Here is a 21,335-nt window from a genome sequence, read left to right as displayed (position 1 = left end):
GTATAATTCTAGCAATGTCCAAGTACCCAAAGAACTATACTGAGTAGCACAACCTGACATTCAGACCTTTTGCTTTTCTTGTTTGTTTGGGTGTGCCACTGTGCAGCCCTTTGAGACTGAGCAGTGACTCAGGCTAAAAATCATAACCTTGACTTGTCTTGATGTTCATGGTATATACAACTGGCCCAAGGTGATGCAGACCTCTCATTTTCCCTTCTAACTCCCTCTTAACCTCCCCGGTGATCCTATCCAATGGTTCACAGTGGTGTTACAACCAGGACATCAAGGCCTCTTCATGCACTTGGTGTATGATGGGTTTTTTTAGAAAGAAATGCACTTTCATAAATGCACCCACAGACGGAAGTGGATGTAAGCTCTATTCTTATCCTTTCTGCCTCCTTTTCTCTTCTTCTTTCTTCATAGTGGTCCAAGTCAAATAAGTGAGTCAATGTCAGAAAACACGCTGACTTATAAGGCTAGTTGGGCATTTGGGAAATTAATGGATACCTTCATTCTTCTAGTCCACTATATATTAAGCGCCAAGATTCACACAGCAGATTCTCTTTCCTCTCTCAACACCGCTGACCCCCTTATCTCTTTCCCTTTCTTACATACAACCCCCCTGACTGTTGAAGATATGGCTTGAGACATAATGAGGCCACCTGTCCTGTCAATACCCTTGTTCTGTCTCACATCTCTACAGTGGACAACACCACCACACACAACCCACACGCGGAAACACAAGCACGCTCAGTTCAAATTAACCCTTTGTGTCTTTCAGCCGTCCTTGTGGCTTATCTGGAGAAATGAACAAGACATTGAACAACTTGTTCATCTTACACGGCATTCTCCATTATGACATGTACCACATCGCCTACACTCCGCTTTTCACATCTTCTCTTCATACATCAGCTTCAAAGCTAAATGAAAGACACAGCTAATGTTGTGTGCAAAGTCAATACAAGTTACTCCAATGTGCTCATAGCTCAATAACTGAACACAATACAGTTTCTGGCATTGCCTCAATTAGGCGAGGAAAACAAAACCCGCATAAAAGGTTGGGAGAGATGGATGCGGAGTAGGAGTGAATAGATGGAAGAGGCAAAGTGGATAAGACAAGCAGAAGGGAGGAGGGGGAGTCAGTGAATGATAATGACCAGAAATGAGAGGTAAGTGGAAGAGGGAGAGAGGAAGACATAAAACAGGAGAGAAGAAAAGAGTAAATCTTAGAAATGTCCATCTTACCATAAAACAGCACTACTGGTATATATACCGAATGGCCACTTAACAATAAACCCTTCCAGGCAACATTTCTCTTTTTCAAACGACACCATATGTTCAATAAGCTACCAGAATGATGAATACATTTTGTGATTGAATTAAGTGGAATGTTTTGTGTTGTTCTTGTGAAACGCAAAGATTGGCTTCGGCTCACTGAGAAGATGTGATTTAATGGTTTTTGGTCAGCAACTCAATGGTTCGATGGATGTTGGGATGTACCCATTACTCGTGTTTAAGGCCAGGACGCAGCTAGAGTGGCTTGACATTTCCACCAAGTATCAGCAAGCTCCAGTGAATTTCACTTAAGGTTATTTTACACTTTTTATATAATTCTTTATGTGCACTGTGCAGAAAACAGGCGATCTTTGTTGTATCTCATACACCATCGACTCTCCTCCTTGCCTGTCAGCTCTTACTAAAATCTGTCAAATAAAGGCAAAAAATACCCCCCCCCCCCAAAATAGAACCAAATGTTATTGTTCCATGAGAGACCACATTGACACCGTATGCGAAGAAAATGGAAAAATTACGTGTTTTGCCACCCAAGCATCATGGCTTAACGGATGCAATGACAGCGCTCACCACTTCAGTAGTGTGCATAACATTAACGGTCTCCGAGATCACTTTGTGATCCCTGACTTTCACTAGCAGGTTAACATTATGGTTCCAAGGGACTGTCTCTACGGCTGTTGGATGTATAAACATGCAATTTGATGCCGACATTCATGATTTTTGTAAACTTGATCCCTAAATATTTCATTTATAATTCCATGTATGTAACCTTAAATTTCAATTTAACCACCACTTTGTTTTTAAGCAATATGCTATCTATGGATGACATTCCCATCACCCTTAACTGTACTTTTGTTTTATACTTTTGTCCTGGCAGTGAAAATAAAACAATTAATTTAATTCATATATATTTGGCTTCATAGAATTCACAAGTGATTATATGTTGACATTCTGTTACAGCACCTCACACAAAAACTAAATCTAAGTTTCATAAGGTGAGTTACAGCCTCTCAATGCAGCTGGATAGGAGCTGGATAGGTAACAGCCACAAGCACTATATGGGTGTGTTAAAAAACAAAACTAGAGGCAGTATATCACGCAGATGGTGAGGTTTATCGCATTTCCTAGATTCCCATTTTCTGAGAGTACATTTGGGCTTAGATCCAAAATTAAAAGACTGAAAGAAAAATCACTAGAACTCAAACAAGCAACATTTGGGGCAAAGGGCCTAATAACATTTTTTTGCAAACAGAAAAACAATCTGTGTCTTCCCTTTTTGAATTATCACTTTAGGCTATATGATAAAGCCAAAACTGCGAAACAGATATTGTACAACTTTTGCCATGGTGCAAATACTATACATGGATTTCTGGGAGTCCCGAAATAGTAGGTTAGATTTTTTTCGTAATATAGGGATGAAATCGTGTTGTACATGCACTGAACGCTAATTGACCTACTCCAAACTGGCATATTTACACAAATCACCTTCAAGACCAAGTTCTACCCTCCAGTGACACCTGCCAAATTACTCATTCATGAGTATGCTAGGTGTAACTGTGTCAACTAGTTGGAAACGAAACCCAGGAGAAGTGAGAGCAGTGAATGCCTCCAAGTCCTATTTCCAAAATATCTCCCAGAAGGAATGAAGACTGACAAAAATGCAAAAAAATTATTCTTATCCTCAGTTAAATCTCTGAAGGTCAAAATCTTCCACGTAAACATACTGTAGAAATCAAGACAACACCCACATACACACATGTGGACAGTCACCCTGGGACAGGCATGTGAACTCTGTCCCATAGGTACCATGGCAATAGAGACCCACCCCAGGGAGCAGCGTTGCTGTGCGTTCTCCAAAAGCTAAGATGTACCTTTGACTCTGCCATCTTAGCTCCCCGAACCCCTCCGCGACTAAATTTCAGGGCCCTTTCACTTTTATACTCTTTCCTTCCCTTCCTTCATTTATTTCCTGTGTCCTCTTGTTTTTAAGTAATTACAAGGCTTACATTAAAGAGTAAAAAGTCTGCCTCACTCTACTTTGTCTATATAATGGTTTGCCATTACACTGGAAAAAATCCATCTCCGACCTCAATAAATCACGCTCAACTCAATTAGCAATGCTGTTAAAAATGTGTACACTGCTAAACAAAAACAGTTGCTCTTCTTTCCCTATTGCCACTCCCTATGCTTAACTCCCTTAACTGGCAGTGGATCTTTACAGTGTGACAGCAAGTTGGCTGGTGGCATGTTTAAGTGACGCAACGCCAACAATTCTGCATTATTTTTGTTGCCTGTTCTTTAGTTTTCTTTGCACACTGACGTCACGCATCGATTTCCTTAAAGGAAAGTAAGGTCAGTCGCAGCCCAGAAAGAAAACATAAAATGAATAGTGAGAACAAGAAATAGGAACAAACTAATTAAGCTGAAAATTCCACACTTCTGCTTTTACTTACACTGCCTATTTACTTAACAGATGAGATAAGAATTCTCATCTTCTTGGTTCACATTAAAGAACCATTTTAGAGAGTTGTATGTTTAAGCACTAATTTCAGTCTATTACAGTAACATCTTAAGCATACTGATGACCATCTTCCAAGAATGAGGCTTCAATTTTCAACCACGATTTATATCGGAGTTTTTCACACAATTAGTAACGGCAACTTCCGTCACATGGCATAACTTACCTAACTTGTTACTTTGATGTTCATCTCGGGGGGTATTTACCACAATACGCATGTACTATTCTCTAAGGAGCCAAAAAACGTTTCTTTCACTTACAAGTTGCTTGCCAGAAGGCCACACCTCATATGGAGGTTCTTCTTAGATCTTAGCAAGAGGACATGACGGATCTTAACTGCTTCTCACCCACACCCACGCAAAAAATGTGTCTGATAAAACCCAGGCCGCTCTGGTTCTGTTTTTTTTTTTTTTTAACTAACTTTTAACTTTTAAGTCTGTGGTGAATAAATGGTAAAATTGTCAATTACCTAAGAATCTACCTAGTGTGTTTTGCCAAAGTCAGATCTTTACTAAAGTTAAAACAGCCATACCAATGAGAAGCACTCCATTCCAAGTTAAAGGAATGCTGCATTCAAAACTTTGTAGTACACTCAATAAAAACATAACATTTTTGTTTTTTTCAAAATTTACTATGCACCAATCTTATGCTATGAGCTATTTCATCGTGCCAAGCTGTTTTTTTTTTTTTTTTTTTTTCTTTTTAATGCATGCATCCCCCTGACAGGTGGCTAGCACTCGTTGGCATTTTAGAGTGGTCATTGTTGTGATCAGTCCAAGGCACATCTGTGTCATAGACATCTGATATACCACACCCACCAGGTGCATTGTTTTGGGAAAGTGATCATTCACATAGATTAACACATTTGTGAACAAAATTTCAGAGAATTTTTTATTTTTTTTTGTCTTTTCAAAGTGTTGCGGTTAATTTCTGTTGCGTAATCTCAGCAAAATGTACTTAAAGTATGAAAAATAAGTATGTTTATGCAGCAGAATGACTCTTGAATCTTGAATATGTTACATTATATTACATTCGTCATTATTATTGATGCATATAACATGTAGTTGTAAAATTATACTTAACGTACAGTACTTATGTAACCTTGCAATACTGGTATTTATCTCTTTAAATAACTAACATCTCAGAAGATGAAAGTTACGCAATTTACACCTCAGGTAGATAAAATTACATTACAGAAGTAACTGAAGATATTAGAAAGAGAATGAACAGATTAAAGATAAAAAGTGTAGTAAGAAGGTTGAAAAGTGTGAAAAGAATTTAATCAATACAAGTTAACAGCCGAGGAAACAAAAGAAGACATTCAAACAGAAACCACTGTGTGTTACTTGGAAGCATATTTCTTTGTAAAATTGCAATTTAGAGCCCATAAACATTCCTGGCCATGTGATGCAGCTCGTCATCTCCTTCAACAGCGATAGCAAATTTATTTTCTACAGAACTTGTGAAGTGAACCACATCATTTTCCACTAAGTCCTCACACACATAACCCTAGTTGTTTATTTGCCTTAAATGAAATCATTTGCTTAACCCACGTCACAGGTTGTTACATAAACTCACACACATTTTCTACATTCCTGCAATCACATGTCCTATATTAGAGAAGACACACATGTTTTGTCTAATTTAGAAGTGGTGTACATGTTGTTTAGCTTGCAGCATATGATATGATAATCATCCTGTTTGTTGCTTCTTTGAAAACATGTATGACTGAAGGGAAGACAGCCTGTAGGTTTGTGTGCATGTCTGCGCCAACTAAATATATATTAAGCATGTTTTGACATGTACTGTCCAGAACAATCTGGTCTGAAGATCTATGAGCTTTTATTGCCTTGTGTAATACCAATAACTCGTTAAGGGACCACACCATATAGATGAACAATCTCTAAATGGCCTCATTATATGCACCGCAATGCACCGGCCTATTTTACCCTCGATTTCACTGATAGAAGAGCGATGAGACGGTAATAGTCGTTTATCTGTCAGACCCTTCCATTGTGATCAGGCCGAAAGGGAAGGAGAAAACAGAAAATGGAAAAGGGAGCAAGGGAACAAATCAAAAAAAGGGCCTGTAGATCAAAGAAGTACAAGATGTCAGGAGAACACTGGGGGCATAGAAGTACATCTTTTTAACTGAATCATATTAAAAAGAAAATAGTATCAAAAGGCTACAGTAATAAAAATGTTTTATGTTCTAATAAAATTCTAGTATTTATGTAGGTCTACATTTTTAACTGAAGCTTTTGGTCACAATGTAAAGTTAAAAATATGACAAACAAACAAGGTTTGTTCTCCTACAAATGCAACATTAGCATTAGGTAATCAAATATATGGTCAGAGAAATTCAGTAGATTTGAGATGTGAACTGCAATTTCTTAGCATTTAGTCTCTTCTGGTTAATGTTTTTATGTTGTGACATAGCCTCCCTGTTTTTGTGTCAGTCATTGCAATCAAACTCAAAATCTCACAGTTCATGACAGCGAGAGAGAAGTGAAATAGGATGAGGTTGGGGTTTTTTGGTGGTGGTGGTGGTGGTGGTGGTGGTGGTGGTGGGGGTGTGCGTGAGTGTCAAATCCAAAGATGCAAAGGCATTATTGATAGAAGCTGAGGGTTCAGAGAGAATGTCATTGACGTAACTTGCCCCGTGACGTGAGGCAGCTGAAGACAATGTGACCACTGAAAAAGACAGCAGAAGGCCCTCATAGAAAGAGCGGAGAGAGACGAGTGTGTGTGTGTGTGTGTGTGTGTGTGTGGTGCAGGGGTTATGTATGTATGTGTGTGTGCGAGAGAGAAAGAAAGAGGATAGTGAAAGAAGATGCATTTATCTTTTGTTTCATTTGTGTGTGTGTGTGCGTGTGTGTGACGAGTGTGAGATTGTTTTTCCAGGGTTATAACAAACATCTCATTTGTTCAAGCTGGGACTGGATGTTTAAGACCAGCTGATAAATCACATTCAGTCTTGTGTGTCTTTGCATGTGTGCACAGGACAGGGTCATTTACACTGTCTACTACTGATGAAGAATAAGGGGAAGATTGAGGGAAGGATACTCCATATCTTTACACCACTGTACTGTAAAATTCATTTAAACACAAGCTACCATTTTCTCAACAGTGAGTTATTGATCCCCTCCCTAATTGTGTATCAACAGGCTCCAACTACTACAAACACCACAAATTCTCTCTCCCTCTCCCTCCATCGTTGTCCTTCCAAGTAGAGAATAACCCCACAATCCCCCTAATGAGGAAAAGAGAAAAGCAATTTTCCCCAGTGTGCTTCCAGTTGTTTTCCCCTCTGGTTCCTCTGTTTGCACACTCCTTGTCTCCATAATATTCGATTTGGCTCTGACATGAATCAGAATATACCTTCTCGGTACCATTCCTCTCTCAATCCACATGTTTCTCACTCTACGACTCCCCCAGCCATGTGGACGGCTAAATCGCGTCACTGGCACAGAGCCAGAGAAGAAAAGACTGAAAATAAAAGCGCCAAACGGGGGATGTAAACAATCTGTCGTTCTGAAAAATGCTGTCCACAACTCTTGTTTATCAAAAGGGAGGTGATATTTCTGGGGCAATTATATGAAAAACTGGATGGAGTGATAGAAAAGCCAGAATACAGAGAACACAGAGAGTAAGAAAGAAGCAGACAGAAATAGTAAAGTTAAGTTAATCAAAATAGCACATGAGACAGACACTCATCCCCTCATATATGTAAGCCTGTCATAAAGATACCCAGTGATAAATAAGCCTTTATTGCTTTTCCTATCTTTCCTCCCATCTCTCTGTCTTGCTCTTGTTTCTCCGTATGACCAAACCACTCCCTGCCCCCCAGCAGCAATATCAACAATATTAGCAACTCAAACTAATCACGTGAATCCATTTTCCTCCAAAGCCAAAGAAAAGCACCGCGAAATCCATTTACATGAAACCTCTCTTTTCAGATTAGCCACACAATAAGGCGTTTTACTCCAGAGAAGAGAAATAAAGTGATGGTTTATAAACCCTACCTGTCAAGAGGAAGCAGTTCCAGGTTACAGTCCACTTAAGGCAGATAGAGGCACTCCACACATCCCCATTAAAGTGGCCTACTTCCTCTGTCAAACTGGTGTGTGTGAGCCTTCGTGGCTGGCTAGCTGGAGCTGGTGTGTGTGATTCTGTCAGTGTGGGCTAGGCCAACTGAACTGTGCATACACACACACAGAGAGAGAGAGAGAGAGAGAGAGAGGGAAGAGAGCAAATGCCCAAGAGGCTAAGAAGGTAGACTCCCAAGCTGCACAAACAAGTGAGAAGGAAAGAAGGAGAGGGAGGAGATAGCGATAACAAGAAGAGACAAATGAGCAGCGAGCGCTCAGAGAGGAGCACATGCATGCATGTGTCTGCTGTGTATACTAACTGTCTATGATTATAGATGTGTGTGTGTGTGTGTCTGCAAATATTGTCCAACATATGATCACATATATTGTGTCCATTTCTACCCACGCATAACACCCCCGCCCTTCATTTCTTTGCAAAGACATTAAGGCACTACAGCCAGGTCCCACAGGATGCACAAAGCACACAAAGGACACGCATATCCATTGTAAAACGCACACAAACACATGCAGCACGCGTACATGTTTCGGACACACACACAATGCAGCTATAAAGTCAAAGGGTACATATATATGAAGCAGGAACCATGCCATGTTGTAGAAACATTCTATCTGAAAAGGAAACACTAACACATAACCATGATCGTAGCCATAACACGGAGAAGTTATCTATTTGTTGAAGGTGCGCTTTAAGGTCAGTGTAACGGCCAACGTCGTTATAGTTCCTGGTTTTGTAGCCTCTATTCTAAAGCCACTTCTTAAATTCCTCTTTTGAATTTCTAGATTAAACAATCCAGCGTAATGTGTACCATTGTAAAGCCTTGTGTGTTTTATATTGTCTAATCGCAACTGATCAGCAGTAATAGTTCCATTCATTTTTATTGTCACTGTATACATATTTATACATATATAAAGATAGATAGATGTATATATATGTTTGCACTCTGTAACTGCTCTGAGTCATAGCCTGCCACAATATCCTTGAGCTGAGTTGGATGAGATCAGCGTACCATTTCTATTCAAACAATGCCTCAACGAGGCAGAGACCAGGAACCCTGAAAAAGAGCTATAAAATGTTAAGGGCACTTTCAACTAAGCCAGTCTAATGGCAGCTTCTGACTTCAGCAGCAAGTGGTTTTCTACTGCTTTACTATTCCTCCATATAGACAACTACATTTCCAGAGGATACTAAGCAAATTAGTTTTAAAATGACCAACAAAAAAAGATCCTATAATGCATAAAAACGAGAAAAAACAAAAAAAATCTGCTGCATCATTAGTGCAGGTCTGTGCTACTTGCTGAGTTACTACTTAAACAGATGTTTATTTTAGGTAGGGCTGGGTTTCTCAACATGGCCACACTTTGGTCGATGCGTGCATGAAGTTAGCCTAAAGATATCCAGTCCTAAAGTGTTCTTGTTAATGCAGCAGAGGTGCAAAAGTTTTTATGTCCTCAACATCTCACTTAAAATGTGGCTCTGGCTACACAATATATATATATACAATAACAACATATATACAATAACAACAACTTTTTTTTTCTGGCATTTTCTTTTGCTGGTCACTATTTTTGGATGGAAACCTCTTTGTTATATAAACAATTGTACCTGCTGTACCTGAGCTAATTGATCCACATGGCACTCTCTATCTCTGTCTCTCACTCATCTACTCACTGTCTCTCTAGTCTCTTACCTTTCTCTCACTCTGTTATCTCAAGAGCCTCTCAATGCTACTCAGGGGAAAGGTTTTTTTTTTAACTCCTCAGTGTGACAAGGAACATTTGACATTGAAAGGTAGAAGACACACACACCTGCTGCCTCTCCACACGGCTGCTCGGGTCAACAACTATTCATCACTGACAATACGCTTAAAGAACAAAAACAAAATGGTTTCATATACAGCAGGTCACAATTCAATACTAATAACTGTACTCAAAAGTGACATGATTACACTAATACTGTGTCAACATTAACAGTTTCATTCATTAACACTCGCTCTAGAAATGCTACTTTAGGCATAAATAGACAGTAAAAATAAGCCAGCACCCAGAGATGTGTTTAAATTTCCTGTGCCTAGAAGTATATGAGACCAAACTAACTGAAGAATGAATCGCACCAGAGGAGGTTGCCAGATTTCTTTTGCACCCCTGTCTTTGTTTTCGTATTCTCTGAGTGGCATTAATTAGGAAAACTCCACAAAGATTGCACGCATGTGATATTAAAAACAAAACAGTCCAAATATCCTTCACGAAATCTGAACAGCTGGTACCTGGATATGTAACTCAGGTAAGAGGAATACATATCCATGTGTTTCAGAACCACAAAAAAAAAAGAAACAGTTACGGCATAAATGAAAATACTGATTAAGAAAAGAAAAAAGAAAACCCTGGTTGTATAAATGTGAGAAATGTAAAAAGTAGTTGTGACTTCACCTAGGATGTCATTTACTACAGTTGTGATCACAGCAAGAAAATAGTGGCACTTACACACAACCAAAACAGTCAAATTAACACACACTCAATATATTTACAGGAATAAACATGCACACACACAATAAAAGACAACAATCCTAATCTTAACTACACAGACAAGTCTCCAGATGGAGCTCCTAGTTTGACCTTCATACCAGTACAAAAGATACAACATACCTTAGACACAGGCATCTGGACGCGTAGTGTGCTTGCTTGTTTTGTTTGAGTGTATAAGTGTGTTATTATTGGTGTTATGTCCCAGAGTACAGCAAAGATAGTTCATTCACATCCACACACACACACACACACACACACACTGAGAGCACGTGTGCAGCGCGAATAGATAGAGGCAGCTAATCCAATGTGACCATATGTGATTATTTTTCCTGTCCGTCTCTCTCTAGAAGTGTCAGTGCTTCTCTTTCTCCTCCTTGTTCTGGTTTTTGTCTGTGTTGTTGCTGCATTCCCAGCTTCTTCACCCCCCAGCTCGGCAATAACGTGCGTGCCAACGTGTGCGCAAAAGAGAGAGAGAGAGAGAGAGAGAGAGAGAGAGAGAGAGAGCAGGGGGGTGGGTAAAGAGGGATTTGGTGAAGGGGAGGGGAAATGAAGACAGATGGAATCGGGGGGATACAAAGGTGTGTGTGTAGATGTGATATAAAAACGTAGAGGGAGTGATGGTGAAAGGATCAAATGCAACTAACTCTCTGGAGACCAAAGCAGTCAGTGTCCGTCCTCTCTCTCTCTCTCTCTCTCTCTCTCTCTCTCTCCTTCTTCCTCTGTGTGCTATATTTAGTTGCTCTGTCGCAAATCAAAGCACTAAATCAAAACCTATCAAAGAGCAGGATGTTAAGGGCCATGTCTTTCACACCTAATAAGACACACACACACACACACACACACACACACACACACACACACCTGTCTGTTACAATGACCATGTGTCTACATCAGACCTGAAGGGAGCCATGTAACCTATTCTTCAGGCCTTATCTAATCATATCATGTGCTAATAAATAATGGGCTTTTCAAAAAGCTATTTTAAACACTGTCAATTACACTACACAGGCCACTGTCTCCCAAGCATCTCCAGCTAAAGGTATTCTCGTAGAAATATTTCCACATGATGCATAAAGTAATGATTGACATTCAAAAAGTAGAATATCAACTTAAGTCAAACTAGATTCTGCCAGTTTTCGTCTGCTACCAGCACTTTGCACTCTTGTTTTTTCCTCTTCCTCTGCTAATTGGTGGGAGAATATTTAAAAGTTCTCAATGCCACTATTGTCATCAAGAACTTGTACTAATCAAAAAAAATGTCCTTGTGTGAAAAAGAGCTCCGTTATTTGCAAATTAAACTTATTATCCCAGCTCCGTTGTATGCTCACTGGAGCAGACGTCATTTTTCCTAAGTAAAAAAAAACATGCAGACAATGAATGGATTTCATGCTCTGCTGTACCTTCTTCTCAGGAATGACACTGCAAGGCTCTTCTCTACACTGGCTCCTGTGCTGATGCATAATTGGCATTATATAACACAGTTATGAATAGTTAAAGGTGAGCTAAAATAAAGCCAAACACCACTCCATCAAAGGGAAATCATTAATGTTTAAAGAGAGACAAGGGAATTAATCCTACACTACGGGCCACAATGAATAACATAGCTGAGCCGTGAGTGTTTGTTTGTGAGTCTCTGACGGAGAGGGAGAGGTAGGTAGATAGGCAGAGAGGAAGAGTGAGGGGGAAAGACTGCATATTTGCACTGGATGCTGCAATACAATTAGATAAGGTAAACAAGTGAGAATAAGTAGATGGGGAAATATGAGAGGAGAGAGAAAGGGGGCAAAAACAAAATATTCTGGAGAGCGTAAGATGAGATGAAGTTTGATCGTTTGCCACCTATTCCAGAAATAACAAAAATGCAAAAATGCGTCCCTTTGTTAGAGACAGGAATACATGTCAAACTACTTTGGACACGTATTCCTGTCTCTAACAGAAGGACAACAGTGGAGATGAACCTTTTCATCGTGTCACTACTTTACTCCCAATCTCTGACAAGGCTCGAAATGTGATGAGCAATCCTGACCCAACATTTTGGAGAAAAATCTAAATGTTAGCACAAAAGGTTACCACTACCTCACCTAAAGGAAATGGCACCATCCATTTATTGACACTTCAAGCTAGTTCAGAGCCATTAAAGCCAAAAACTCATAAAAATACCATTGAGAAATAAGTCCTAACTACACTGTGACATGACTACACATCAAGCGTTTTTGGCATGGTTCCTCATATCTGCTCCCTTTGAACAAGTTCTAAATTTGGATGTCACACTTCGAAAGACAACACATCCCAAAAATAGTATGCATAGTGTGCTGTTTGTTTGTGTGTGCTGTGTGTGTGTTGTGTGCGTGAAGAAAAGAGACAAGCAAAGACAAGACAAATTGAATTCATCCGTGTCTAATTCGAGACAATGAGGGGGAAAGTGTGTGTGTGCTGCAGAGAAGCAAAGAGAGCAAGAGAAATGTTAATCATGTGAGCATGTGACAGTGCAGATGTTGCCCATATTTTCTTTTTTTTATTTATATATTTATGTTTTTATGCTTAGATACTTCACGTGTACGATCACGTGTTTAGATTTATGTTTAAATTATTATGTTTAAATCTTTATATCCGACACACAGGATGTATACAGTATATTTGTATTTATTCTGTTCATAGTCCCCCCCCCTTCCTATGAGATGACAGGTGTGTGTAGCAACCCCTGTCATTCCGTTCCACATTGGACCCCCAGTGGAAATAAAATGTCAAAAACCACACACACTTCTTCTTTCACTTACTTGTTAGCTTTCTCTTTACATTCTCCCGTGTCACTGACTGCCTCCTATTGTAACACAGTGAAGCTGTCTTTTCTCCAACTCTCTAAGATTAAAAACAGACGACTGTACCTGTCACTGTCTCAACACACTGTCCATCACCGGTGTGGGATTACTTCTAATATGCCCACCCCCCACCCCTACCCCCCGCTATCATCACTGTTTTTCTGACAATCCCTGTCAGTCCTGCCAATATGGACAAGTCTTGTCTCTCTGGTTCAGCACAGAGTCACTACAATTTATCCAAATCAACCTCCTTCTCACCCATTCCTGAACTCTATGTTTCGGCATTCTTCTTTTATTGACTCTATTTCTTCTGTATATTTGTAGCGTACTAGACTCTGTCTGTACTGTTGCAAACCAGATGTCCAATTTGGGGCAATAAACGAGAAGGTCACTGAGTCATTAAAAAAGAATGAGTAAACACAGTATTAAGTATACTTAATACTGAATAAGCACACATAAGTTAATACTGTTGAATAAACTATATGTATATTCATTGGAGTAGTTTAATACTTATTGACTAAATAGGCCTACTTTCTAGTGTAAAGGCATTTACTTCAAAGTACAAAGCACATAATGAGTGTGCTACAGAACAATTTTGTGGGTATGTACTGTTTGGACAACACGAAGTATACTAAAAAAAAACGATAGTGTACTCTCGTAGTGTTATTTTACACGTTCTAACAATACTACAAGTATGAAATAGTATGTTCATGTACAAGTATAAAAATATTTAAGTGTCATTTTGTGTTTAAAGAGAATTTGCAAGTACTTTTTATCTTTATTAGTCTACTCTGCAATAAATGGGTTTTAAATTAGTTTATGCTTCTCGTCTTATGCAAAAAGGGAAAACCTCATACTTTTGACCAATGACTTACAGTGCTACTGCTAAATTTAGTACATCAGTCAGCATGTAGCATTCAGGGAAGAAATTGTGATAAAATCGCAGTTTTTCTTAAGAGCTGACCCTGGGAAACGCAGTTGGATTGTAGTGTATCCTGAAAATTTGACATGTGTCAAGAAGCACAGAGGAAAATGAATTATTCAGTTTTCTGATAAATCCTGAACTGAACTGGAGCCATCAGCTTATTTTCCGTTTGTTATTTTGTGTTGCTGCTTAAGATTCAGTGTTCCCTCGTAGTGAGATATGCTTCTCAAAAGATGCACATTCACTGACACATCCAGAGCTTCATGTAACATTGATTTAATGCATACATGTTTGCCTGAGGTGGAGGGACATGGTAGAACAGGAAGCCAGATGAGAGCAGAGAACACCACTTTGTTTAATATCCTCATGAATAAACAGTTTTTAGACTCAAGAAATAGAGTAAGACACAGGGGGAATGAGAGAGGATCCTTGTCTTTGCGTCACTGCTTCCTCCAGCATAAATGCTGTATTATAACCACTTTGGCAACTAAAACAGATTCTCATAAATGTGAAATGAGTGAGAGAACAGAACAAGCTTCTTCCAAACCAAAACAGACAGTCATTAACAGCAGCCATCTTTTTTTTCACTGTTCATATGAGCCTATGCTCTCATGTAGCAAATTTATGCCACTTTTACTGCAGATAGCTTGCTTTCCTCTTCTGACTGAGAGAAGGAGTGCCAGCATTGCTCATCCAAGGCTAACTGTGTAATGAAGTGCGGCTGTCATTTTCAAAATGGCCAGTTCTACTTTAATTCCCATTTGAGGGTGTGTGTGTGTGTCAGCGTGTGTGTGTGTGTCTGTGTGTGTGTGTGTGTGTCTGTGTGTGTGTGTGTGTGTGTGTGCACACAAGAACAAATGTATTTGTCCAGCAGCTTAGTGGCTAATGCTGTTCACACAAGAATGTACCAAAAGCTTTCCAAGGAAGTAGCTTACAGTATAATGGCTGCAGGATGCCAGGCCACAATAATATTTGTTTCTATGTAGAATAAATAAACAATTTAAGTATAACTATATATATACTAATCTAGATCTTCCAATTAAAACTCATAAAAAATTAAAGATTCTTCAGATCATAAAATACAATTATTTGATCTATGTGCAGTATTAACTTTCAACATTAACCTGCTTTTAATTTCAAGACCATCCTCAGTTATAACGGTTAAATTTGCACACACATACTGCACAATATTCTCTCTTTCATCCGTATGGTGACGACTACTCATCCCCTTGACTGCCTAAGTCAGAGGGAAAGAGTGGCATCTGTTATTCAAGTTGAGGTTAGTCATCATAAACATTCACCCCTCAATCCTCTGACTTTAAATGAAGCACAAAATAGAAACTGGCAATTTCTCACCATGCCCCACTTACAGAGAGACTGAAGGATTAAAGAATCTCCAAGTGAAAAGGGCTCACGTCCAATTTTTTTTTCCAAAGGGAAGCAAAGCGTTCAGGGACTGAAAGAACTAAGGCAGCTGCTGACATCAACACGGTGACGGAGTAACCCTATTTGCTGGAAAAACATGAATGAACAGAGTAACACAAATAGAAAGAAATGATTGTCATTTCTATAGTTTATGTTTTTCCCTTTGGAGTGGATTTTGCTCTCTCCGCACAATTGAAAATAACTCTTGAGTAAAGTGCATGCTTCAGCTAAGTGTGGATTGACTCGGCTTTGTGCATGAGAGGACAAATGCCGTTTCTGACATAAGGGAAACGTCTGGGTAATTTTCTAAAGCTCCTTTGCTGCAATTCTTACTCACTGGCAGGAATACACACAGTGCATCAAAGATACACTTTATTCAGAGTAAGTTCTAGTGTTGATTCGGGCAGATATAAAGTTATTTAAGTTCTCTAAGTTACGGATAGAGCTTGAATAAAAGACATTTCTCTTGTTTGGTCTCTGCTGCCTGTTTATCATTACATCCATTTAGAGGACATTATGGCAGATTATCATCTTATGTTCAATGTGTTTCGGATTTCTCCTTTCATGTGTTTATGTAATGCAGTGGTCGTCTGTCGTGACCCTCATGTGTCTACATACGTCTATCTATTGGAACATGTCCTTTCTTATTCCAATACAAAATAACTCAAACAATACTTTCTCAGGATGTTAAGTAAAATACACAGGCCACTTCATTTTCAGTGGACAGACAGACGCTACAAGGACATTCTCATCATAGACAAAGCTGATTTGCATATAATTAAACACATTTGGAATTGACTGAATACAAACTATTTGCCTCTAAGGGACTCTGGAGAAATGCAATCAAAAGTGAACTAATTTGTCAAAATGTAGAATGTTATGATTAAGCATGTATTCCCCTGCCTTCAGGACACTATTCAGATTTCCATTTAATAAGAGATTACATCAAAAGGTTTAATAACTACACAAAGAAAGGTATACAAGAACAATTCCACAGGGCAAGGAATGCATACACACTTGAATGTATAAATAGGAAAACAATAAAATACGTTCTTCAGCTTGTTTTGGTCAGAAAAGACCAAAACTAAAGCGTTTAAGCTTGATATGTCAATGAAATACATATATTACTATACAATATTATAAAGGTTATACGACCTGTGTCCTTGTGTTAAGTGGTTGGACTTTTCTCTGTGTAAAACATTCAAATATGTTTGGTGACTAATCTTGAACTCGGGGATGTTGCATTAATGCATCCAATACAATGTGATTCAGAGCATCATATGAAGCTGCACTTGACTGTCAGCTTGTAGTAGCTAACTATACAATATCATAGGAGGTGTGTGTTTCAACTTCATTGGCCATTGACACACAACTAAACCCTTGCCACATATTCTCTTTTGCTGGAGAATACACAACATTACAGGTGATACTTGAACTTCTGATCGTGTCTCAGCGGCTCTCTGTCCCTGTCCACATTAAAACACTTGCAAGACAGTTGGACTCCAGAGATCACGAAATCACCTCGAAATCCATCTTGCCAGACTTCAAGCTTGTTGTTGAACGCAGTGGTTACCGACCAATCGGTGTCTTATGAGGAATTACTGGTGGCGAGTCATGAGCCACAGGCATGGTTTAATGCTAGGTGTGTGTGATGACGTAAGTGAGAAGTGACTCAAAATAAAAAAATGAGCATTTCCTCTTTGAAAGAAGAGCAAAGAGCGACACCGGAAGCTTTTTTTGGCCACATTAATCTGACTGATTGAACTTTGATATATACGGTGATAGACAGTTCATCCAGTCATCAGACCTGTACAAGCCCCACCAGTCAACAACAGCAGCCCAGATGGTTGTGTAACAAAACCACCCATCGCGGTCAGGTTACTAAAACACATGGCAAGCACTTTAGAGTGTTTCAAGGTGTTAAAAAGACTGGCTTTATCGTGAGAGAGTGTCAACTCAGAGAAGAAGATGTGTTTTATTTAGATGGCTAAGTGTGAACATAGACTGTGTGTGTGTGTGAGAGAGAGAGAGAATGATCGGCCTCCCTTAGGTACCTAGTGTACTTTCTTTTAAAAGAAAACAGCTGAGGCTTAGAAAAATGTAATAAGTTACCACTTACAAAAGGGTCTATAATGTGTGCCAAGAGAATATCCCACAGGATCACTCCAGGCAGGTTCCTTATATAGTGATCAATATGCTGGTTTGGTCAATAGAGTTTGACTAAATTGCATTGACGTACATGACTTAGCATGCTTGCTAAGCTGTTTTGCTATTGAACGTATTGAACAATGTGTGTAAATGTGTTGGTGGACCTAATTTAGACAAGTGAGGCATTTATGGAAAACATTTATGTTTTTGAGGTTCATGTATCTAATGTTTGAAGCATTGTTTAAATAAATCTTGGGCAAAGTTCATAAAGTTAAGTAGTTCAAATATTGGAAAATATTCAAATACGGGCCAAGTTCTGGGTCATATACGCTTCTGGGTAATCAAGTCCCATCCTCAATCTTTTTCAGATGAACCATATGGGCAAAAATACACACTCATATAGAGGGACACACATGAATGCACACACATGCTCAGAGAGAAAGGGATGAAAGACCGTCGGCTTGTCCCTCTCTCTTTCTCTCTTTCATGTGCTGATGAAATGAAGCCTTAATGTACAACAGGTGTGAATTCTCCACACAAGGCTATTTATCCCTTTTAATCACCTTTCAGCTAACTAAAAATGAACTGGGCTGGATCGCTTTTAAATTTATGAGGACAAAGGGCTGTCTTTACGGCTCATCAAAAACGAAAGAAGGAATGAAGAAAAGACAAAAAAAGCGTTCTGCTTAAATCAGTATAATTAAATACATGTTTATATTGTATTACACCTTTACACACCTTTGGCCAAAGTTGCGTCAGATTGGCACTCACTCACACAGCTTACACAAAAAATTCCCCCAAATAGCAATTAAAGAACCTGACAAGAAAAGATTTTCAGTAGATTTCCCTTGGTAATGCTTGAAATGACCGAACTGGGCCACAGTAATCTCATTCATAGCTCCCCGGCAGCCACCCTCTTAATCAGGGCAGTCATAGCCCAGTAAGCACTTACAGATCAGTTACAGTGCATCCTTAACAACACGCGGCATCACCACTGTGCTACATTATGAGTAGAGGTGTAGTGACTTTAATCCAACAGTGATGCTATTTGAGGTATTATTGGATTTAACTCAATCTGCTTCCAAAAGAATAACACGACTGCAAATGCAAATTGTCAGAACTTAAAACAGCTATAATCAATAATTCATCATCATTCATCACAATAATGTGTACCATGAAAGGGATCCACAGAGAATTACCAACCAACTCTGCATTGTCCCTCAGCTCTGTTTAGTGTTTTGCGTCTTTTGGCTCATTGTTTTGTATTTCTGGCATGTAAATTTACTGTTTTGGTTCACGGCAGCAGCCAGCTGTTTTCAGTAAATAGAGCTCAAAAGATCTACCCAGCAACCCCAGATAAGGCTTGTTGGTCAATACAGTGGAGAATTCAGCAGCTGAAGACCTGCAGTGTTCCCACAGGAGTTTGTAGAGACCAAAGACGGAAGTAAAAGGAGAGCGAATATTGGAACTACAACTACAGTTAAATGCTAATGTTGCTTCATATCTGCTGAATTTATAAATAAGCAATGCTATTACTAACACGTTAGCTGTATCACTAAGTCAGTGTTGTGTTTACAACTTGTTCCGCTGCAAAAATCAGTTACTGCAGGTCTAAATATCCCAAAGTTCAACTTACTCTGCAGCCATAAACAACAATTGTTTCACGAGATGGAAACTGAATATATAACAAACACAAAGATGTCATGAAAAGACATTTTATCTTAATATTCTTAGGTTTATGTATCACTGCTGACACCACACCACAGGTAAACTGACTGGGAAAAGGCAAAGTTAAGATATAAATGAATTTCAATCACATAAATTAGCTTTTACTCGCAAATATCACTGAACTAAAAAGAGCCAGTCAGGGCTTAAATTGCACTGAGTTAACACTCCACTAAAGCAGTGCAAATCCGGCCAGATAAAAGGCAGCATTAAACTTGCCCAAAGAAATATCGGAGCTAAGAGGAAAATCATAATGATGGTAATGCAGGCTGCAGGAAAGTGTTATATGTTACTGATTGAGTGTGTATGCTTGGGGGGGTGTGATGTTCACGTGGGTATCTGTGATGGGGGTATGCACAAATATATGCATTCCCATGTGTTCATGTGTTTACTGATTCATCACTGGCCCTTAAATGAAACTGGAAAAAGATCCTCGATGTGTGTGTGTGTGTGTGTGTGTGTATGTGTGTGTGTGAGCGTGTCCGTGTGCCATACCTGTTCAAAATGTGGAACGTGAGGCTCCCTCCTGTGAAGCTGAAGCTGCTTGTCAATGTTGTCCTTCAGGCACTGACACACGCGCCGCTTCTGGTCTGCTGAATAGGCTTCAAGGCTGAGCAGGCAGTCACACTTCTACAGACAGAGAGAGAGAGAGAGAGTGAGAGAGAGAGAGGAGAGAGAGAGAGAGAGAGACAGAGAGAGAGAGAGAGAGAGGAGCAAGAGGGTGGAGGAAAAGACAGCGGGCAATTAGGCATCTACTGTCAGAGAAGTGAAGAAGAAGAAGTGTCTCCTGATCCTTGGATAGTGAAAGGGCTCAAGATGGGTAGAGAGAACAAATTAGAGGATTACAATAGAAAATTCGAATGGAAAAGAATGAATGGAAAAAATATGTTTTTTCTTATCAAGTGGGCCCTGTCTAATGAGACTTTAGAACTAGAGCTACCAGTGTGTGTGATTGTGAGAGAGCAGCGAGTGCTTTCGAACAGGATAATTAGTAACAAAAGAGCATAATCCGTCACAAGTACGGTTTCAGAGGTGTTATGTGTGCCGTCGTCTGTGTCCAGCAGAATCAGTTTCCACAACCGACACTAGCCCTTCTAAGGCACAGTCAATGTCTGCATGTGCCATGTCAGACTTTTTCGTTTTTGCACATTCAGTTGTCATCTGAACTTTGTTTTCATGACACCACAGTCTGTAAGTGGCACAGCGCTCGCTCTGGGTAGCAAAATGCTAGCATTAGTGAAATTAGATAATGGCCAGTATCCACTTTAGGCAGAATCTGATATGCTGACAAAATGATTACGTGACCGGCGTTGAGATGGTACCCTTAAAACAGTGTAAATCAATACACCCCTGCTCTCTCTACATGAGAATAAGTATTTGACAGCCAGTGATTAAGTTAGAGTTGAAAGAGTTTGATCAAATAGCGAACTCTCCAGATTCATCCAGAATGTGTTCGATCTGATTGATAATGTCCAGATTAAATCTCTCTAGTTCAATAGCATCCATTTGTTTTTTTGGTCATGGTGCCAGCAATCTACTTTTGATAGAAGATCTTGTAAACAATAAATAAATAAATACAAAAAAGACAATCTTTTATATAATACATGAAACTCATTTATGTTTTTTTTGTTCCAAATCCTAATTTGGAAACATTTTCCTTCACTCTCTTTTTCTCCTCTTTGCCACTTTGTGCCAGTTTGTGTCATTTGCAGTCTAAAGTTGTTTCTGGGATGCAGAAAAACTGAAAAAAAAAAAAAAAAAAAAAAAAAAAAAAAGTTATGATTTTATCTTTTGCTGCAATCATTCCTGAATGCTGGGAATTATTTTAGCTTCGTCAGACTACTTCA

The 21,335-nt window shown here is 39.2% G+C and overlaps 1 protein-coding gene across 6 annotated transcripts in view; it reads right to left on the bottom strand.

The window, feature by feature from the left end:
• The window catches only part of rgs3a (regulator of G protein signaling 3a), a 147,346-nt gene that overhangs the window by 43,110 nt on the left and 82,901 nt on the right, over nucleotides 1-21,335 (bottom strand). For 4 of the 6 annotated variants that reach the window (XM_019274095.2, XM_010750688.3, XM_010750687.3 and 1 more), the window contains one exon: nucleotides 19,984-20,118. In XM_019274095.2, coding sequence (XP_019129640.2) covers nucleotides 19,984-20,118 — 135 coding nt within the window. Of the gene's footprint in view, nucleotides 1-7,836; nucleotides 7,984-10,566; nucleotides 10,820-19,983; nucleotides 20,119-21,335 lie in introns of those variants that run through there. The other 2 variants (XM_019274099.2, XM_010750689.3) reach the window with 2 other exon arrangements.

Source organism: Larimichthys crocea, chromosome IX, assembly GCF_000972845.2.
Source record: "Larimichthys crocea isolate SSNF chromosome IX, L_crocea_2.0, whole genome shotgun sequence".
NCBI lineage: Eukaryota > Metazoa > Chordata > Actinopteri > Sciaenidae > Larimichthys > Larimichthys crocea.
The sequence above is the reverse complement of the archived record's forward strand: the minus strand, read 5'-3'. Positions and strand labels throughout refer to the sequence as shown.